We start from the raw sequence: 22,523 nt of genomic DNA, 5'->3' as shown, positions 1-22,523 counted from the left end.
AGCCAGTGCTGTGACACGCCACTTGTAACTTGCCACCAACAGGAATTCAGGCCCTCCAGGCCCATCTGCTTAGCCAGTTTTCAATCTACCTCACTGTCCATTTACACAGCCTGTACTTCATCAGTCTACGAGGATGTTATTGGAGACAATGTCTATGTCCTTAATAACATAGAGATAAACAACATCTGCTCCTCTGGATCAGGTCAGTCAGTCACGATTTCACCTTTTCACCTTCACCATTAGATCCATGCTGACTACTTCCCATCACCTTTGCTTCCAGGATTAGTTTCTCCATCACCTTCCCAGGGATCAAGGTGAGCTGACTGGCCTGTAGTTCCCCACAAATTCCTTCATGCACTTCTTGAAAATAGGAATGATATTTACTTCCTACCAGTCCACAGGAACCTCTCCCAGTTGCCATGACCTTTCAAAGATCGTTGAGAGTGGCCTCACAATGTCATGGGTCAGTTCTCGTAGCACTCATGGATGCAACTTGTCTATGTCCAATTTTTTTAAGTGTTCCCTAACCTGATCCTCTTTCACTGAAAGTCTTCCTTGCTCCAGACTCTCCTGCTGGTCTCAGGGGCCAGAGATTCCTGAAGGCAGATCTTACCAGTAAAGACTGTGGAGGAGGCATTGACCACAACATTTTTCATGTCCTTCCTCACCAGGGCCCCTGTCCCATTCAGCAACAGACCTACATTTATCCCAGTCTTCCTTCTGTTGTTGATGTATCTGCAGAAGCCCTTCTTGCTGTCCTTCACGTCCCTTGTCAGATTCAGCTCCAGGGGGGCTTTGGCTTTCCTAACCCCATTCCTGCATGTTTGGGCAGTGTCTCCATATTCCTCATGGGTGACCTGATCCTGCACCCACCTCTTGTACCCTTCCGTTTGTATTTGGGTAAAATATCGACCCCTCTAATTTTGACTCATAAAAAACCAAGGCTGAAAGGATCTAATGCAGAGCAACACACTCAATGTCCTGTGCTGTGTTCAGGTGGCAGAGAGGGCCTTTTGGAGAGCAAAATGTCCATAAAAAGGGAAAGAGATGGAAGAGAATGCCTGAGTGAATTACAAAAGGCAGTATAAGGACAAATCTTCTGGAGCCTCTGCCTTTGACTTTCAGAGCCTTGTAAGAGGGCATGTTATGCAGATGTCACACCCCTTCCTGATTTAGTGATGCAGGAAGTAGTCTTCACCTCTGACAGTCCCCCACTTCATTGCCTTTAATAACATCATGAAGGGTAATGAAGCATTTTAGGTTTCATGTCGAGATGGCCAGTATGGTGAGGGTAGGACACGAGGGCTTTCAGACACCTGAGACAACAAGTGCTCCTCATTTTGGCACCACAGATGAGACCCATCTCTGCTGTAAAGGAGCAGCTGTGGCATGGATCATTTGGGAAAATGCTGTCTCTGAGGCTCTGTCTCACCCCTTGCTTTACTGGTCACCAAAAACATGGGCAAGGTTTCAAGATGCCTTTGAGTAGGAGCCCACATGGGGAAAGGGCTTCCAAGGCTCAGCTGGGTGAAAGGCTCCTCCTGCTGTAGGACTTATGTCTAGGAGCCTGGGAGCAGCCCCCATATTCAGTGACAGCTCTGTGGCCTTTCCCAAATTCTCCCTAGTCTGCCCATGAATTCCTACAAACCTATAGCGGGGTTTTGGGTATCTGGGGCTGAGGCATTGCCAGGCAGCAGGTAGAGAGGGTCGTCTGAGGGTTGCATTTTATCTTTCCCCCTCGTCAAAATCTAAGCATAATAATAGCCTTGAGGCCTTTAAAAGCCTGACACCAAAAGCAGCTTTTATTATGCGTCACCCTGCTCTCAGTCTTTGAAAAGCTGTGATGCCGGTGCACACCTTAAATTACACATCTGTGACAGCTGGATTCGTCACATAGATGTGGAAAGCTTTCTCCTTTCCCCAGATAACAGGGAGAGACAGGAAAATCAACATGTCATGTGAGTGTGTGTTGGTAGTCCAACTGATTTATCAAGCTCTACACTTTTCAGTGTGTGTGTTGGATTAGCTTTGCTTTTAAAAGCAGAAGGGCTCTCTGGCTGCAGCCACTCTCAAATCAAGCAACACTCACCACTCCAGTCCCCATACTCTCCCAAAATCTTTTCGGCTGGCATGGGTTGTCTGATGAAGATTCAGTTCTAAAATGCTGCATCCAAGGTTTCAATAGAGTTTTTTTTTTTTTTTTTTTGTCCATTTCCCTTTTAAAAAGGATAACCAAGAAAACACAATTTGCACCCGGGAAGGCTGATTGCGCTAAGTAGTTTAAGTCCATCAAGTGCCCGGTGACACTTTCTGTCTGTGAGTTTCAGATAAAGGCGGGGAGCTAAAGTAGCTTAATGGATTAAAGCAATTGCCTTCACCGTCGAGACACCTCAGTGGGAATCCGATTTCGGCACACAAGTGAAATTTCTCATTTGCTTCAGGAGGCAGGTCGCCCCGGTTGCCCCAGTGGCCAAGAGCCCCCATGGAGCAGCCGAGGGGTGACCATGACCAGGATGGTGGGAGGCAAGCCCCCGGTCCTGCAGTGCCACAGCCTGTCACATCTCAGGGCTGATGGATATGTTGACCTGCTGATGAACATGTCCCTGCAAATCAATCACCTGCCAGATGTCCTCCCCATATGGGATTTCCCCACTTCTAAAAATGTAGCCTCCTACGGCACGGAGTAACCATCCCTTGGGGCTGATAGCCCTATTGCCCAGCGGTGGGAAATCCAGGGCATGGAAATGGCACAGAGTGAGGGCAGAAATATGGACACATATTGGCACACAGCAAACACCCAATGGTATCATATGGAAGATGAACAAGAGAAGGTGCCCATTCAGGTCTCCCTAAATAAACCTGCAATGCTTCTCCCAAGAGGAGAGCATACAAATAAGCAAGAAACCTGCTCTATCTTCCCACCCCACAAGAAGGTACTTTGAGCTGGGACTGAACCGGGATGTCAGGGTGAGAAGCTTGTCCTCCTATTAAATCTACCAGGACAAGTCCTGCCAGATTCTCATTCACTTGGAAAACAGTGTTCAGATCGAGGAGGTGCTAAATGGTTAACCTTTCCATCAGACCACGGAGAGGCTCTGGCTGTGAAAACACCAGTAATTTACCTTCCATTAGGATTCTGCAGCTTCTCATCTATCTGAAGGCTGATGGAAATTGTTTTCGAAATAATAAGGCTTTCCCTGTAAAAAATACCATAGGTAATGGAAAGATTAAAACAAAAGTTGAGACAGGACCAATCTATATATTCAATCAATGCTGAATGCTGAATGCAGTTGTTCTCTGCTTCTGGACACATGCTACTAGGACCATACCCGAAAGCTCAGGAGAATTTCCAGGAATTGCTGCTATTTTCTTTTTTTTTCTTTTTTTTTTTTTTTCAGGTCGGCTTTGAGGTCAAGAAGAGAATAATTGAAAGCTATCTAAATGATCTGAGAGATGGCTGGAAAATCTTGCAGAGCAACCATGACTTTTCGTTTACAATCTTAGAGCCACTTCCAGGGAAGTGGCACAGTTTTGGGACCGTTCCTTTCTCTCCCCAGGGTGGCTATAGAAAAAGCAAACTTTCGTAAAGGATCTGCTTGTTTCTGTGTGTAGCTGAAGCCCATCACTCCTCATTTTCCTGGACATCCCATCTCTTCATTACTGTCTTCTCCAAGGTGGAATATTACAATTTTGTCTGGGCCAGTGGTGGTACACCGCAATTTTCATAAAGAGAAATCTCTCCAGAGTAGACAGGTTTGGGTTAGGAAGAAGAGAAGAAGCCAAGCTGGGTCTAGCCAGGATATACCCCAGTTCTGCAAACTTTTTTTTTTCCCACATGGTGTCTAGAAACACAGGCGAGGGAAAAGGAACCTGCTTCTAAACCCTGAAGGTGGAGGCTCATCCCATGCTGCTAGTCGAAAATCCTGTGAAATGTATCAAGGCCAGCACTGCACAGCAATGATGCATCTGTGTGTCGGAGGAGAGAGACAGAGATACCACTTAATGCCAGATTAACCCAACGCGATTTAATAATAAAGAGCAAAGGAACATAGCTGTCATTTACCATTGGCTTTAAAATGCTTTGTGTTAACTGTATTTACTCCTCCATCCGATGTAAGCTCTCTGTTCAAACCCTCTTGGCATGTTCTCTCTGTTGGCATTTCCTACAGATCCCTACTTTACTCCCCTCTCTCCTGGGCTTTTCCTGCCCCAACTTTGACTGAAGTGTGATGGGAGCAGAAAAATGGCCCAAAAACTGCTGCATGAAGGTTCATTTCTTTCCCCTCCCATTATCCTGTTAAGAACCTAGAAGACTGACCTTGACATAGGGCACCGAGTCATGTCCTCTGCCCAGTGCCCTGCAGTGTAACCATTGCTTTCTCTCATGATGAAGTAGGAGGGAAAATGCTCTGCAGGCTTAACCAAAAGGAAACTTTTCCTTGCCAATAAAGTGAGCAGACAGGATGAGAAATCGTTCCTGGGTCCCATCTGCAGAGTTGTTTCTAGACTGCAGCCAGAGGTGATGGACAGAATTTTTTTCTCCACAGAATTAGGGACTTTCACTGTCTGTGCTGATGTCGTGCAGGTTTCTCCACGAGAAACCCAGAGCCTGAGAAATAGAAACATTTTGGAGTTTCTTGGCAGTGAAAGACTTTCAGATCATGAAAAATCGTTGAGAATAGCATGTAGTTGAAATTTTTATTGAGTGGAAATGCTGTTTTTCATTGGAAAATATCAGGGACAATTTTCTTCTCCACTCTAGCGGATCGAGTGGCACCTGAGCTTGAGCTCCTTTTTCACGTGGCTCTGTTTCTGTTGATTTTACCTCCTTTTCCCCAAGATGCCCCTGTCCCATGAAGGCTGGCAATGTTGTGATGGAACAGGCAGCAAGGGTGCTCGCAGTGCTTTCAGTGCGCAGGAAGGAGTGTTCAAACAGCCCAGAGAAAGGTGGCATTTCATGGTTCCCTGGTGTTGGGATGAAACCACCTAAACAATTCCTCATTTACTTCTTCGGTCTGAAATGGAGAGTGACCCAGATGACTGCAGGAAGCAGCGGGCTTTCTTCCAGGCTGTCTTCCAGGCACCACCCAGGTTCTGCAGGCAGCAATAGCTCACATACTCACCACCAAGCTACCCCCATGCCCTCTTTGTCCCATGCACTGTCACTTAAAGAGCACTGGGACCTTCATCTGAAGTGCCATGACAGTATGGCTAGGGTACGGGTGGCCGCCTTGTTCCTATCTCATTAGTTAAGATCCACCACCTAATGAAATTGCTATTTACCACAGACAGCCACGGATTATTGCTTATTTACCTTACAAAATACAAATAGGCTGGCAGGCAGAGGGTTAAGAGAAAGCAGCGACTAAGTACTTGTAAATTGATGTAGTGGCCTGAGGGTATCTCTGCTGGTAATAAAGTGCATCTCATAAACAGATCTGACTCCGTGCTATAGTCCAGCAAAGCAAAGTGGAGTGGATCTGTCCCAAATTAACTGTGAACGAGACTGACACTCTAACACAAATCGAATGCCCCTAGGGCTCTGCTTACATTAATTACGAAGCCTTAGAAAATGATCTAGAAGGGCTTCCTCTTCTCCAGGAGAAGCTAATTGAAGGGATCCACAAACAGTGGAAAAGGCAGCGGTGTAAGAAGCAAAAAACATTTAAATCCTCTTTGCTCATGCTTTCTCTGATGCACACCAGCAATATTAAAAAGTACTGCTAAGTGTGAATTCATCTCGGGGCTGTTTTCCTCCTCCACCGCTCTCCCTGTCCTGACCTTCAAGGAGAAGTCCATCCAGAGCAAGAATGTGCTCCTTTTCTTTTCTGTTCTTTTCTTTTCTTTCTTTTTTTTTTTTTTTTTTTAAAGGAAATGAATTTGGCAGCCAGGACAAGGGGAGGGGTTGGGGGTCATGACTCTGACCCACACTGGTGGTGACACAGTGCCAGCATCACAGGGACAGCGCAACCGTGCACAGCTGTGTTCAAAACTGACCACAAGAAGGGTGGCAAAATGGGAAACACAGACTGGAGAAGCCCTTCACTATCATCTCAAAAGGTATAAAGCTGGGATAGATCAAAAAAGCCAAGAAAAGCCTCACAGCAATCCCAGCTGTCTGCCCGCAACAGCTGGGATACAGATGATTTTCTAGTGAAGTTATTTTTTCCCACGACATGACATGATGGATGTCCTTTGGGATGGCTCTGAACCCACAAACCCGGCAGTACAGAGGGATGAGCCGGGGGGGTTCTTCCAGATGATGAGGGTGAGCGCAGTCTGCCAAGGCACGGCGTCTGGTCCTGCTCCTCCGCCTGCCCGCCTGTGTTTTCTCCTGCAAGATCTTACTGAGCATCACGAGTCAGCAGAGGAATAACAGCTCGGTGCTTTGTTTTACACAAAGCTGCACGGACTTGCCAGATTCCTCCAAGCTGTTTTGACGACAACATTTAATGTTTTACGTGCTAAGCCACGTGTGAATATTAACCACTTCGGAACGTCTCCCCTTCAGCAGGCAGAAATGCCAACGAGGTGGCAACCCATGGACTTCACACCCAGGGAATGAATGAGATTTGGAGCCAAAATTTTCCAAAAAAAAATAAAAATCCTGATCTGAACTTCAGGATGGCAAGTTGTCACTCTTTGTCCTTTCTTGCGATGGGGTCTTGAGGAGCCACAGGATGGCTCCTCACATGCTTTGACTCACCAAGACACCGCACCAGCAGCAGAGGGTGGCTCTGTGCCATTTCCTCCAGCTCTTGCATTTCTAATTTAATTTCAGAAACAAAGGATGGCATCTATTCTTTATGCTTTGTTAAGTAGCCTGTTAGGATTTTTATGATTCGACTAATATTTGTGTAGGTTTTTTTCATTGTAAGCATCAATCCAATGGTGACATTAAATAAAAAGTGCAGTCTCTTTATTGATTTTCTCTTAGTTAAAAACAAACATGTCATATATAATCGAGATGTACGCTGCCTGCAGACCGTAGAGGGCACATTTATAAAACCATTGAAAGAAATAATTAAACAGAATATATCACAGCCACCTTTCCAAATCATTTGAACAGGGATGTTACACACATAAAACGCTGATAGTCCTTCTGGCAAACTTTTAATACAATCATTTGGTTTGCACTTTAAATGTCTGGCATATTTTAACCCTGGAGATAAATTAATCTCAGTGGGATTGCCGAGTAATTAAGAAAAGTATCTCTGATGGGCTTGCTTCATACAGAGAGGTGAAATAACATGGGGTTATTCATTTGATGATTTGATATCTTTACATTAAAAGGAAAAAAAGGCAAACCCCGAGGCATGCCATTGTCCCACAGAAATTGCTTTCAAACAAGTTCGGTTTTCAGTGTTGGATATATCACGGTTTTATAAATTGCCATTTAAAATGTAAAATACCCTGCATCCTGGAATGAAGTCTCTGGAGACCCCCCAGAGATGGATGGTCTTTGATGTTTTGTATTGAGCTATCTGTATGCTGTTTTGCTGGACACTGAAGGCTCTGATTTTTTGGGGTTAAAAAAGGCCAAATTGAAATTGGAGTACTGAGTCCTACCCCTGACCCCCACCTATCCCCCCCCAAAAAAACAAACCTTGAATTACTGCCTGACTCTGTGATGGGCCATGATCACTGCATGTGAGCAACACACGCAGTTTTAGTCCCAGTGCTATTACACGCGCATCACTCCGGGAACTCTTCCTAAGCTGTTACTGCTATCGGAGGGATGCTTTCATAGCAAGGCATTTAATTCATTTAAGACATTTTTAGTTGGACTTGATGATCTTCATAGGTCCCTTCCAACTGGAACTATCCTATCCCATCCCATCCCATCCCATCCCATCCCATCCCATCCCATCCCATCCCATCCCATCCCATCCCATCCTATCCTATCCTATCCTATCCTATCCTATCCTATCCTATCCTATCCTATCCTATCCAACTCCAAATAGCTGTTTTGCTGGAAATCTTCTTGAGGAGCAGGCTCTGGGAGTTTCCACTTCAGCACCAAGCACCAGAGCTAAATCCCAGACAGGGAGCAGTAGCATTGATCTCTGCTGGCTGTGCTGATTTCAGGCTCTGCTTGCTTCTGGAGGGTTGGCTCTATCACAGGGTATAAAACATAGTCCTAGTTGAGATTCGAGACAATGATATGGCTCTTGTTTCAACTTGTGTCCTCCAGCACGAAAAGGATGCCAGGAAGCAGGTGGGTGTATCTGTAGAGAGGAAACCCATCTCATTATGAAAATAGTTATTCTCTGGAAAACAGACCTAAAATTAAGACATTAGGCAATTAGGACAGTCCCTTTACATGATTATTTTCAACTAAAACACAGCGTTATTGCTGGCTGAGCAGTGACTGCATGAACAGCCCCTTTGACAACAGTGTCTGAGAGCAGGGGTCAGAAGCTCCTGTTAATTGGCTATATAAATAAAATTAATTTAGTTAAATTTACAAAGAAAGGAAGAAAAAGCAATAAGGTCTGTTCCTGTGGCTTGCCCCAAAACAGAGGCAACGCCATCCATATTAAAACAGCTCTCCCCAGAGAACCTGACAGTGCGATGTGGCTGCAAGTAATTATTTGTTTGTGGTCATTTCCAGTGCTACGTATTTATAATTTATTTCAGGCTCTGTTGAGCCAAACACCTACATCAGTGAGCAATTACCTGCCCAGATGGAGCAGGTGGGGTGATGTGCCCACCACTACAAAGGCGAGTTATGTCCTCTCGCTCCGAGGAAACAGTGAATTAAGGGTCTGCAACCAAGGTTAATAACTCCAAATATATCTACCGCACAAGGAAGATGGATTATTTGTAGGCACATATTCTGGATCCCAAACTCTCGCCTCCTGCCCCTCCCCACTGCTCTGCCAGCATCCTCTGCCCTGTCCATGACTCCAACCACGTTTGAAGCAGGGCACAGCATCACTTTTCCACCTGCCATGTGAAGAAGCTCTACTTCAACAAACTTCCCCAGTGCTTCTCAACTTGGCGTTTGTTGTGTCAGCCACGGCAAGCCCGATATCTAGGGGGGCATCCCAGATAGGCATCCAGGCATCCAGCCTGTTTCTAACTCATAAGTCACTTGTCCTGATGCAAAGAAAGGAAGCAGTGGCTGTAGGACATAGCCCAGAGGGTTGGCCAGCTGGCAAGGGCAGGCGTTGGTCTGCTTCATCTCTGCTGACATTAGCCTAATTGCAAGGGTATGTTAACACGAAGCACAGCCCAAAAATCCACTTCAGGGAGGACTAGCCTTCTCTTTACTCACGAGAAGGTCCTGAAGGTGAAATAAATGGACTAAGAGTGAAATTCTGCCATCAGATACCTGTCTACAGCTGCAACTGGTGTCATTAGAGCACCATGTGTGGGCATGGAAAGAGGATTTGGTGCTTAAGATGAGACCCTTCTTGTTCAGTATCCTTCTTGTTCATGCTTTCTGAGCAAAAATATCTCCTGCACTGTCTCTGACCGAGGTGGGCTCAACCTCAGCTATCTAAGGTCTGAAAAAATGCCACTCACTGCCAGGGTGCCACATATAGGTGTGAAGGGAGGTGGTCCGGGCAAGCTGCTAGCTGGTGCAGGCCATGAGGGATGGGTGCCTTGGGTGATACGCTGGGGCCTGGTAATCACTGTAATAGAGATTGGCGCCGGGTACTGCCTCCTGTCCACATCACTCTCTGAATCCCCATGCCATTAGCTAACTGGGCTTCGCAGCAATGCCTCGGCAGGACTGGCATTGTCAGGCACGTTTTCCAAATGAGTGAATACAGACTGAGGAAAGGTGCATGTCCTGCCCGGCCTGTGGTTGTCAGTAGGACCTGCGAGCCCTGAGATGGCAGCAAGCGGTGAGGTCCTCAGGTCGTGGTGGTGGCCTCCAGACTCACCGGGGCCTCAGGGGAGGTTACCGCAGGACTTCATCCTGGAGAACTCTGTCCTAGGGACTCTCATCTGGAGAGGACACAAAGGTGTTTACAATGGGATATACCCACTGAACCCAGAGTAATTCGGGGTCACCAGGGCTCTGGGACTTCCTGTAGAAGGACGCACGGGGGATGCTCTTTCAGGGGTGCCCAGCGCCAGGCCAGGGGCAGTGGGCACCAAGGGGCAGGCAGGAGGCTCCCTCTGAGCACCAGGCAGCACTTGTGTGCTGGGCGGGCGGCTGAGCACTGGCCCAGGCTGCCCAGAGAGGCTGTGGGGTCTCCTCCTGGGAGAGCGGCACAAGGCGCCTGGACGGGGTCCTGGGCACCCTGCGCTGGGGGGCCCTGCTGGAGCGGGGCTTGGGGCTGGGGGCCTCCAGAGCTCCCTGACAGCCTCTGCCCTGCTGTGGCTCTGTGATTCTGTGATGTCACAGCTGGGGACTATGCACGTACCCCTTACCGAAGCAGCCCCTGCTGTGGCACTTAGCGCTAGTGCATGTGGCTGGCCAGGTGGGACGTGGGGTGAGCTGTGTGGAGTCACAGGATGCCACATAGCCCTGCTTGGCCTTCACCTCACCTGGTTGCAGAGAGGAGCATGGCCTGTAAGAGTCGCAGATGTGCAGTCTGTGGAGGCGATTTGGTGGTGAGTCATCCAACCCATTTTAGGTATCTGCTTTAACCTGAGATGCCCCTAACCTGCTTCTTCACAGTATCTCTGGAAGCACAGCCAGGTAACTCAGATGTCAACATCTCCTAGAGGAAGATGCACGTCACCTCTGATGGCCGGAAAATCATCAGTGAACATTTTCTAAATCTGCCTGGACCAGATTTTAAAGATAGAAAATCTGAGGCCAGGAAGATGTGAACATAGGACCTGAAACTCTGAAGCAAGCCTGAATTATTAATTATTCTCATGACCCAGCAAATAAGAAATGCTCCATCCCTTAAAACGTGCTCAGAGTTAGTGGATGCTGCTGAATGGTCAGGAGGAGGAGTCTCCTCCACCCCTCACCACTGGCTCCTGGTGCTTTTTCACTTCAGTACAGGGTGATGGAGGGGGCTATGGGCCTTATGTCCTCTTCTCTGGCATGGCCCAACACGGTAGGACTCTCCAGTGGGCACTGCATTAGGCTGGCAGTGGAAAGCAATACGTCCTTCTGGTAACGTGGGCACCAGGCAGCCACTCTGAATAGGAAATGATGGCAGTTACTTTATCTAATAACAGCATGAGAATGTAATGTGTCTTTATTGAGCTGCTGGCTTGCTGGTGAGAGCTGAAGGAGATGCTCTCTTGGGTATAGCCGTTGCAGAGAGAAGTGACATGAGATATTGCCATAAACTCCCCTGCTAATAAGCAAACAGAGGAAGGGAGAACATACCAACTGCTGCAGTGCGAAGAGAAAAATTAAGAAGGTGGAGGCAGCAACCTCCTTCCCCAGGCAGCAGATGTCCCCCAGGGAGAAATGAAGAATTCCCCTCTTGACCCAGTGACTAGAAAGCTCATGTACGACTAATAATAATATAAGAAGGATGTCTTTGAAAGGAACAATAAAAAAAAAGCCTCTTGCCATATTAGTGTCCTTCAATGCCGGAGGGAAATGCAGGCTTCTGCAGAAGGAAGATTAGTGTGGAAAGCCCAGCTCAGCGGCTGTACAGTGACCATGCTCTGTGAGCATCCATGGGGTGCAGGAAGGACACGTCTGAGAGTGATGACCGCATGTGGCTGAAGGAGAAAAGAAAGGTCACGAAGAGCCTCAGCACTGTGAAATCAGTTCCAGTTCACCAGGTTCACTTTCCTCCCTAGATCTGTAAAATTATCTGTGGCATTTATCATGGGTATTTTAATTGGCATGTTATTTAACTGCATTAAGGACCGCTTCTGATACTTCGTGCCCAGTAAAAAAAAAATGGCCTTTTGAGAAAATGAAAATTGTTGAGAAGTTTAAGATCACCTTCTGACTGAAACTTGGCAACTGCTCTAGGTGTCCCTGCTTGAGCAGGGGGCTTGGCTAGATTACCTGCAGTGATCGTTGCCAACCTCAACCATTCTGTGATTCTGTGAAAGCATCCCTGCAATTCCAGTGCAGTTACTGTTTATATCTTTGTATAAAATCTAAAGGGATTTTTGAACGCATATTTGGTAAAATAATTCACTTCTAATAAAGTATTTTGGTAAAGCCAACAGATTTGGACAGCATTTTGCTTTGGGAAAAAAAAAAAAAAACACAGGAAAAACAAATTTTTTTTTTAAAGAATAAAAAAGATTTGCTGATGTTCTTTTTCACCTCTCATTACTGTAGATACCAGGGAAGGTGAGGGGAGGGAATACCTCCGTGCAGTCCAATTTGGGCATTTTCCAGGGAGGTTTTCAGTTGTCCTCAGGCAGGCAGCTCTTCCTCTCACATGGTTGTGCTGAAGTGAGTGGGGTGAAACCAAGGAGAAGTGTGGGAATGGGATCCATGGGAGCAGGAATTTGCACCCATAACCATGAAGCTCTGAGCTGGATGGGCCGCTGTGCTTCTGCATGCATCAGCTGGGAGGAGCGGGTCAGGCTCAGGAAGCGGTGATAAGGACACAGAGAAAATGCATAGAGAAGCTGTGAGAGGGATCTGATCCCAGGCCAAAGGTGCTTTGCAAGGGAAACACTATCCATCTCTTCGGTTTGCTGAAGGACAGCTCAGCCAAAAGCTGCACCTTCACATGAGGGTGTGTGGTGCCAGAGACCGCCTCAGCCTAGCAAGAGAAAGCACAATGACTTTTCTATGTACAGAAGCTTATGCAGGAAAATAATTTCAACTGGAGTTAGGATGCAAATTGTTAGTGGTGAAGATAAATCACCTTTGCAAGAACCTGCCAGGAGGTGCTATGGGTCTCCTTCATGGGAAATTTCGAACCTAGGCTGTGTGGAAGAGATGGGCCTGCAGAGCAATCATATGAAGTGACAAATGCTTTACAGAGGACACATGCTGGAGGACTACAACACTCCTTCCAGTTTTAAAAATTGGTTCTGCTTTGCTGATGATGTGCCTTCCGAGGCACCAATCCAACAGCATTAAATGCTGGGGAAATACCAGGCAGGTGGTGGCCCAGGCCTATTTGCCAACCCAAAATGCCATCTCCTGCAGTCGCTGCTGGGGACAAAGTACTGGGCAGGAGGGACCACTGCCCTGAGCCAGTGGGACATTTGTTAAGGTCCTGCTTAAAAGGTTGGGTGGACAGCAGAGGAAAATATTAACTAGCGGAGCAAGCACCTCTCCTCAAAACCTGCCGTGAGACCCAGGAGAGCAGATGGAGCTTCATACAGTAAGTTTGCATCCAAAGGATGAGGAATGCTGCCTGATGTCCCAGCCAGCTCTGGGGAAATGCATCCTCAACATGCCCCATTCATCCAAAACTATAAAGGGAGCTGGGGTGACGCACTCAGATGTAGACACTTACAGGAGAGGTGCCAAAGTGGCCAGAATCCTGCTTCTGCAGCTCCTTGCCAGGTGGAAAATGGACTTGGCTGGAAGTGGCCAAGGGCTTTTTTAAATAGCCAGCTAGCATCCCTAATGGGCAGGGTTGAGGGTGTAAAAGGGGTCATCCCGTGGATGTCAGTGTCTTGCACATACACAGGGGCAGGAAGGAATTAGGGTTCACTATGGCTGCAGTGTCTGGTGGGGCAGGAAGGCAGCAAGAGCAGCCTGTAGGAAGGACACCCTCCAAAAGTGCCCAGCCAGAAAGATAGACATCAGACTGAAACCAAAGCCCTGCAACTTAATATTCAGTTTTGAGAGATGTGTCTCCTGGACTCTTGGCCTGAGAATTTGTGTGGTTCCTGGATGCCTACAGTTTCCTATGGATGGTTCCCTTCCATCGTGGCAGCTCCAACCAAAAGCAAATTGGCAAAGTGGAAAGCTAGCTGCTGTATCCCTGGGCACATCTCCATCTCATGCTTCTTTTTTCTTCTCTCTCTCTCTTTTTTTTTTTTCTTTTTTTTCTGGTATCTCAGTGAGTGAAAAATTTTAACCCTGACTTTCCAGATCTACGAGGTTTTTATGTCTAGTTGATCCTATTATTATGTTAGTAGTATGCAGCCGCACCAGTAGTTGAACTGTTGGAGCATTATAATCTCCATTATATTATGATGATGTCCCTAGAGCTGCTAATTTGGCAAATCTGGGTCGTAGCAAGGATTTAGCCAAGGGTCTTTTGCCGTGCCACACAACTCATATTACAGAATGAATGCCCTTGGAAATAAAGACTATAATCTCCAGAAATGAGCAGTAAGCAGTTAAACAGGGGTTTAACTCTTGCACATGGACTTTTCTTCTTCTCTCTGGGCACACCTATGCAGCTAAATAAAGCCGACAAGGACCCAAACCTGATTTGAGGCGAGGTAGGGCAGCAGACCTTGCCTCCACAAGCCTGACTCAGATTGATGGAGTTAAGCTGGTTGAGAGCTGCTTGACAGTCCCTGCATGTGCAAGCAGAAGAAGGACCTGCATTCACCATGCAGAGAACCAGGACGGCCGGGTGCCTCCCCACGACCTTCACAGCACCGCCCAGCTCAGCAGACGTCGCCTCCAACCTCTGACCTTCAGGTCTCCGAGGCTCTGGGTGAGAGCAGGAAGTCTTCTTCAAGGGGCAGGATCCTTCTTCTTTAGGATGTCTGGAGATGCATCCTAATGCAGTCAACTGCTTGGTATTTTCTTTACAAGAAAAACATTTCTATTTATTTATTTATTTATTTTGCAAAGTCTGCCAGTAGCAACAATGAACAGAAATGCTGAGTACCTTTTGCTCATTTAGGACTTGAGCGGCAGAGTACTTGCACTGATGATTTGTAGGCTGAAATTTACTGGTTTGAAGTGTTTGTGCAGCTACCAGCTACAGACTGGCAATAAATAAATAATAAATAGTTGGATGCCTGCAGTTACTTTGGGAACAGAGGAAAGGATACATTTAAGCAAATCAATTCACTCGCTTGTCCTTAAGCCTGTCTGAAAATATTCTCCAAATCTCTTTCAACGCTGCAAAAATTATCTCCTCATCTACAAGTGAATGCTAAGAACCACGAGACACATATTCTTCCCATCTTTAATGCTTTTGGGGGGAGGTTGTGTCGTCAGCTGTTCCGATATTTGCAAAATCCAACTTATTTATCTGCTTGAGCCTCTTCTTTTTTATTTTTATGTTATTTTATTGTTTTTACGCCCGGGCTCTCTGCAGTCTGGCAGAGCCAGTATTGCAGTATTGATTTAGGAGCTTGCAGCAGTGACAATCCCGTTCTAGGCTGATACTGGTGCTGTACGTGGGCTGCTCCGTCCTGAGCAGAAACCTCACCCCCAGGGCTGGGATCATGTTTAAAAAGAGGCAAAAGAAGAAAGAAAAACTATTTTTATCTGCTTTGAAGAGGGGGGAAAGGATTACAAAGGCTAAATAAGCCATCTGAGTACTTAGCTAGCAATCCTAAATAGCACCCTAATAGGAAGTTCTGGCAGAGAGCTAATTAAATTAGCCCTCTTTGATTTATTAACAAGCAGAGCAACACATCACACAGGATTGTCCCATGAAACAAATGTGCTTTCTGATTCCCTTGGCTGCTTCAGTGCTTTTGCCTCCTGGAAAACCTGGTCATGAGGAACCCTGTTTAATGAGACCCGGTGGCTTGAAAAGGATCCCTGCCCACCAACACAGATACATGCTGGTAACAATACACAAAAGCATCTTATTTTTCTTGTCCTTCCCTAATTCTTTTTTTTTTTTTTTTAATACCTAGGACAACCCAATGGCTAATTAGTAATTTCCCAGCCACTGATATGCAGACGAATGACAAGCAAAAGCCTTCTGCATGTTTAATTATTCTGTTGATTCAGAAGCCACTTTCCCCCCTGTGCAAGTTCCTCTCCGTGCATGTGCTCTCATGCATCATGTATTTCATTATTTTTAGAAGCGTGCTCCGTGCCTTTTCATGCTCTTGCAGTTCCAGCATCCAGCAATCGCATTCAGTGTCCAGCGGACCCGATCCAGCCAGTGTAAATCAGGGGAATGTTGCTGACTTTGCATGGAGTTATATCAAGTTGCACTAGACCCCAGGCTTGATGTCTCCTATACTTTTTTGGGGGGTGGGGGGATGCATTGTTTGTGTGCTGGGAATGTCTCCTTTACGAAGCAGCAGAATGCAACATTTAGAAAGCATCAGAGTGATAAAAATCCAAAGCGAAGCCTGCAAATGCACAGGCGTGAATCTATTTATATAGCGAGCTCTACTTCTGCTTAACCCCTGCAAGGAGCTGTAACTCTCTCTGCATATTTGATTTTCCTCCCGGGCTGCAAAATGTAGTCTGCTCCATCTAATTTTGCTACTTTCCAACAGTTTCGCTGGTGGGCTTCTTTCCTACCCCTTCCACTTAGCTCCAGTATTAGGGCACTTTCTGCTAAATGAAGCCAATTAATAAATGGAGACGTAAAGCAATCAATTTTGCCTGCCTATCTCCCCAGCCTTACGTACACCCGGCTGTAATCGCAAGATAAATGCGATGTGCTGATGTATGGTAATGTTCAATAATACATTCTCCGCCAGGCTCAATTCATCAGGGACTTTCTGGAGGGGAGGCATTCGTTATTGGCTGTCTCCGGACCTCAAGGATAACATTTCTGTCCTTTCCATTGGCCGACCCGCTGCTGCAAGCCTCTTCCCGTCTTATTTTGATGATGAATATGAAGGCACGCTGAGCCGTGCCGGAGCGCAGCGCTCGCCCACCGCACTCCCTCCCCGGGCTCAAGGACTTCAGGGGCTGCCTCGCCGCTTCCCCTGCCCGCCGCCGGCAGCAGCAACGACCAAAGTTGTGATGCTTTTCTTCACCCAGTGCTTTGGGGCTGTCTTAGATCTCATCCACCTGCGGTTTCAGCACTACAAGGCGAAGAGGGTTTTCTCGGCCGCCGGGCAACTTGTCTGCGTCGTCAACCCAACGCACAGCCTGAAGGTGAGCGAAAGATGGTTTTTTTTTTCCTCTTCCGATTTCTTCTCTCCCTAATCCCTAACCCCCTCCCGCCGGCGTTTCTCTACGGGGATTGAAATCTCCCTCTGGCAGCAGAGGGAGAGTGCTGTTGAACACCTCGCAGCCCTGGCGGAGGGGGTGTTTGCGTTGTCTTTGCTGCAGGAGCCACTTTAGAGGGAAGGGAGAGCATCCCGCTGCTCGAGGCGGTCGCGGGAAGTCGCTGCTCCCCAAATCACCAAAGTTTCCTTGTTCCTTTCATCCGTGTGACAAGCAGGCATGCTGCAAGCGTTTGGGAAAAAAGAAAAAAAAAGTTTGTTTGATGAATTAGCATTTTTTTTGTTAAAAGGGCTCTGGCACAGCTAGTGCTGCTGGTGGTGTGACAATGTGCTGCTGGCCAGCAGCAGGGAGCAGGGCAAGAGACCCCCCACACACAGCCCAGGGGGTCTCTGGCTGTTGGTCGCGCTCACTTCTGGGTGAAAAAAAAGCTGTTTCTGCCTCCCGAGGGGAGGCTAAAGGCATCCCTCTGGTGTTGAAAGCCTCCTTCGTCCTTTGCAAGGTGAATCTATTTTAAGGTGGGAGAATACATTTGCCTTAATGCAAAACTATTTATAGCCCCCATAAAACATTTCTCTCACTAGCACGGTTCTGGATTTTTACTGACAAAGTGTCAACAGCTCTGCCTATGCCAGAACACTGATGCTTTCATGTAGCGGTGGAGCGGTGGGGGAAGAAAGTGACTGGGAGGCTTTAATTACTTTATGATGGTAGCAAAGAATCAACTTTACCAAAGTGAATCCTCTCTTGCTGGAAGCAGACCTGACTTGCAGAGTGACTGATGCAAACTCAGAAGGGGATTTAATTCAGGACGACTCATCTCTGGCTCTGCTTTTCTGCTCCGGGAAGTCTGCTGATGGGGTAACCCCCGCCTCGGAGCAGCATCCCCCCGGTGCAAACAACAGCGCCCTCTAAAAAGCAGATTTCCGGAGTTATATCTGCAGTCTCAGGCAGGGAGAGGTGGTTTCCAGCACAACACCAGCTTGGGGAGGATTTCCAGTGAGTGTTACCGGCCGGCAGGCGCTGTGAGGGGATGCTGGAGTGCAGGCTCGCCTCTCGTGTCATCACATCCTCGGCCACCACTGACATGAGCTGCTTAAAAATCCCGCAGCCCTGTCATTATCTTAAAGGGATCTGCCTGCCCAGATGGGTAAAGCACTTTGCAGAAAGAAAGACCCGCCTTCCTGAGTGCACGGAGAGATTCGGTAAATGAATGCTTCTGTACCTGGCCCCTTTTATGTGACCGTCTCCCGCTACTTTCATCTCTAATTTTAATTATGAAAAAAAAAAAATCTAAGCAGCAAATGGTTATTGAAGGTCACATTACAATGCCTGTCTGATAAGACACCCCACAAGCGCACAGAGGGGTGTCCATTGGTCTCTCCCCCGGTAACTAGGACAGGACCTGAATTTACGTGTTCACATCCTCCCAAGTTGCAGATTCACTACAGCAGAACCTGCAGCATTTTGCCAGAAAAAGTTGATGCTTCAGCTGCTCTCTGTTAAACACATGGGGATTTTTCAGCACATTAAAATCCCCATGGCCAAGCTCTTCACTGCTGGGACTCAAAGCCCAGCAGAGAGATGAGCAGTCTCGGTACTGTCCTGGTGGCTCTTGAAAGCAGGCAGGTGGGACAATTTGACAAGAGACCTTGGTTGGAAAAACAAAAACAAAAACAAACAAAAAAAAAAAAAAGTGAGCCACCTCCACATGAAGCAGTCACCCCATCTTCTCCTCCCTGGCCGTGGAGAGGGGTCACTTCCAGTGAGCAAGGTGTTTTGTCCAAAATTTGGTGTCACAGACCAGCCAGGCGAACTTGTTTCTACCCTGGGGTTGGACCTATCCCTCCGTGGTGGCTTGCAGTATTATGACTTCTTTGGTGTTTCAGAGTCTATTATTTCTAGCCGGGTCATTTCATCTGTAACATTTTGTTGACAGCCCCCAAATCTATCTTAACAATTGACAAGTGGAGTGAAAACTGTATTAAGGTTCGTGGTCGATGAATACGAGCCTGCTAGGAAACAAGGGCTGGGAGCAATGCCATTCCTCTCCGTTCCCTTCAAGGCTTAAATGTTTGTGCTTACCCCACAGCTGTGAGCTCTTTGCAAAGGGATTACCTTATTCTGTATTTCTGCAGCGCCCCAGTGAGGGGGCTCCGGGCTGACTTGGGCAAAGGACGAATGGCAGGCGTCATGTTCTGCTGTGATTATGCTCGCTGACACCCCTCACACAGGTCAGCTCCTCCATCAGTGCCGACGTGCATAACCCGTCAAAGCCACATCACAGCAGGACCCCTGTTCTCGCCCCTTCTGCCCAGGGCAGCGCTCAGGAAATGTGGTGGCATCCAGCCCCCTACCAAGGACCCGTGGTTGGGCATTGTGGGCATGCACCAGAAATTTGGCACCATGTGAAGTACTTGGTGAGCAGCAGAGGGCAGGGGAGCCCCCAGGTCCATCCTGCACAGCACGGGATCACAGCGCAGCCATGGCCAATGGCCATCCCCATAGGACTTAAAGGAATTAATTAAGTTATGAGACGATGCATATGTGAAGGAGGGCATAAGTAGTTTAATCTTACATTTTAAAAGGTTTACAATGTGGTTTATTGGGCCAGTCTGTGTTCTAGGTGTTTTTTAAAGCAAGAAGAAAGTCTGCGCTGAGTTAGAGGAAGGATTTGAATCCTGTCCTACCAGCTTGGCTCTCTGCACAGTGGCCGGCCAAATAGCATCGTAATCCAGTTAATCCCCAGCAGGATTAAAGTGCTGTGGTGCATTATACCCCCATGAGACTTAGTTATATACGTCCTCTAAGGGAGGAGATGGGCACTGAAACGTACGGCTCACAACCCCTCGCCATCCTCCACCACCATCTCAGCACAGGTACCCATGCAGGGCTGGGATTTGGGGGGGCAGGTGGCATTTTCCCATGTGAAACAATAGGAGCCTGATAACCAGGGTGAGAGGGGTTTTGGCAGCCCCCCTGAAGCCTGCAATCCCAGGTTCCTGTCCCAGCTTGGGGACAGGGCTACATTAACACCGGACAGGCTTCAAAATCCTTTTGTACGGATGCAGCAAGCAGATGATGCTGGGGACCAGGAGCTCTCCCCTCCCAAAACCCACTGATCTGGAGCTCGCAGACCCACACATGTACACCACACGGGTCCACAGCACAGGGATCTGGTTGCAGGGTGGCGCAGGCTTCCCTTTGAGCCTGTTGGAAAGCAGAGCAGCTTCGAGCTTCAGCATCAGAAATCACAAAACCTTGTGGGAGGATGCAGAGGGAGGGGAAGAGACAGCGTTTCCAAAGTTTCTGTGCTAATACTTTTAATGCATGTTAACTGGTGCTCCCTGGCATGCTACAGCTCTGGAGACGGGGTAGAAGGATGGCAAGTTTGCATACACATACATTGTATATGCATACATATACATGAGCGATGCACAACGGCTGCGATACCTCCCTCAGGAAAAATACTGCCCCAAAGCAATTGTTGTTGCAAATGCACGGGGTGTGGGGGAAATCAAGGTGTTTTAATAAAAGCCTTGATTACGTGAAATGAGTCGCGAGGTCTCGGTGTGCTTCCCAGCAGATGTAAGTCACACCCGGAAATTTCCACAGTTGGCTTTGATTAGCACGCTTTGGCAGTTGTCTCAGGAGAGAAGCCAAACCCTGAGTGCGGTGCTGCAAGCCCCAGACATTAAAAAGTCCCACGGCCAGGTCCCCGAGCATCATTAAAACTCCTCAAAGTCAGAATTTACAAATAGCACGACATATTTTCATCATTAAGATTCTCCCCTGGTACCAAAGACCTCCCAGCACACTTTTTATCCGTATTTCTGAAGTGGGGACACTTAGAAACTTTTTTCAGAGAGAATCTGAGATTCCTAAGCAACCCAAAAAATTGAGTTTAAAGGGAGCACGGCATCCCCAGTGCCTTCCTCCATCAGCATCTCTTGGCTCAGGGTGGAATGGGGAAAAACTGAGAATCCTGCAGTATTTTCATGGGGAAGGAGGGGCAGTCTTTGCCCAGCTTTACCCAGGATGGAGTGGGGCAGTGGGGGATGAAGATCAGCTCTTCTGGAGGTAATGAGGACCACTGCTGCTCTGCAATGCTGGCTTGTGCCTGGTCCTGAGCTCTCCTCCACCTGCTCTCTCTGACCATGGGAGCTACTTCTCAGCCCACCTGTGCACATATGTGCTTTGGAAGTGAAAAGGGTGGAAGTTGGGAAGCTAAACACCTTATCAGGCTGCTTTATTTTTCCTTCTTTTCAGTTTGTATTTTCGTTAAGTGCCTTTTCTTCCGAGCTATTGTTGCACTCTCATGCTGCTCACTGCTGGTAACACAAAATCCTTAAGGCAAAAGATTTCCTTGTCTGTCATATAATAACCTTAGTTTGGGCTTTTTTTGTCTTTTTTTTTTTTTTTGTACTCCTGCTGAAGGAAATCATCACTAACTTCATTGCAACATCAAGTCTCTTATATGTCTCTAAGCTCCTTCAAAAAATAAAATAAAATCCAAACATCAACTTGCTTGGTGGCATCAATTTACATATTGACTGATAAAGTCCCGTTTTAAAACAATCATCAGCAAGACAGGGAATGCTACAAAATTAAGGGATAGGTTGCAGTCACCACTTTCCGATGCCACTAGGAAGGAAGCCAAGTGCTCTACAAGCCTGCAACGTGCTGTTTCGGTGCACTGGACAGTGGTTCCAGCAGGCAGGTCCTGCTGGTGGGGTCGTGGCCATTTGTTGTCCACCCAACGTGGGGAGCCACGATCATGATTCAGTCAGTGCTGCAAAAAGATATCTCTGCTTTGGTTTGGCAGTGCAAAACCACCTTCCAAAACCAGCTTCCCCTGCTGCAGCAGCAAACAGCTGGGCAGGGCGGTGGCTTCGACTGTCTCTCGCAACCTCCCACCAAGCTCTTACCCCCAGGGATTTTTGAGGACAGTGCTGTGGGGCTGTGCTGAAAAATGGTAAAATCTCAGTGCTGCATAGGGATTTCCTGAGAATTTACTCTGGGTGACCTGCTGCTCACAGCCACCTGCAGCACTGCTCAGCTCTCCCGCAGCGCTCTCATCTAAGGAGGGAAGAGCACTCGGGCACTGCAGACGAATTGCCTGACACATACATGTGTACAATTTACAGCAGTTTTATTTATTTAGAGGCATTTCTGAGCGTCTTATATAACAGTAATGGATTTATCTTTAGCTCTCCCCTTTAGTCTCAGCAACGGCAGGAAAGCTTCTTCGGAGAAAGGCAGAGACCTCCAAGTGCTTTGCACATTTATTTTATTTATTTATTTATTATTTTTTTAAAGGCAAAAATACTTGAACGAGCTCTGGAAAGGGATTAACCACTTATTTCCACACCAGATGTGGTGCTTTTAGTTCTGTTATTTTCTTTCTTTTTCTTTCTTTCTTTCTTTCTTTCTTTCTTTCTTTCTTTCTTTCTTTCTTTCTTTCTTTCTTTCTTTCTTTCTTTCTTTCTTTTTTCTTTCTTTCTTTCTTTCTTTCTTTCTTTCTTTCTTTCTTTCTTTCTTTCTTTCTTTCTTTCTT

General features: G+C 47.2%; 1 protein-coding gene across 1 annotated transcript in view; it reads left to right on the top strand.

Moving 5' to 3' along the window:
- The first annotated feature begins 15,268 nt into the window (after positions 1–15,268).
- Positions 15,269–22,523, top strand: part of SIAH3 (siah E3 ubiquitin protein ligase family member 3) — a 44,421-nt gene continuing 37,166 nt past the window's right edge. Inside the window, exon 1 of the mRNA XM_080575454.1 lies at positions 15,269–16,897. Within this exon, the coding sequence (XP_080431580.1) occupies positions 16,463–16,897 (435 nt within the window). The 5' untranslated portion in view covers positions 15,269–16,462. The remainder of the gene's footprint in view (positions 16,898–22,523) is intronic.

Source organism: Anser brachyrhynchus, assembly GCF_964034855.1.
Source record: "Anser brachyrhynchus genome assembly, chromosome: 1".
NCBI lineage: Eukaryota > Metazoa > Chordata > Aves > Anseriformes > Anatidae > Anser > Anser brachyrhynchus.
This window is presented reverse-complemented; position numbering and strand designations above follow the sequence as displayed.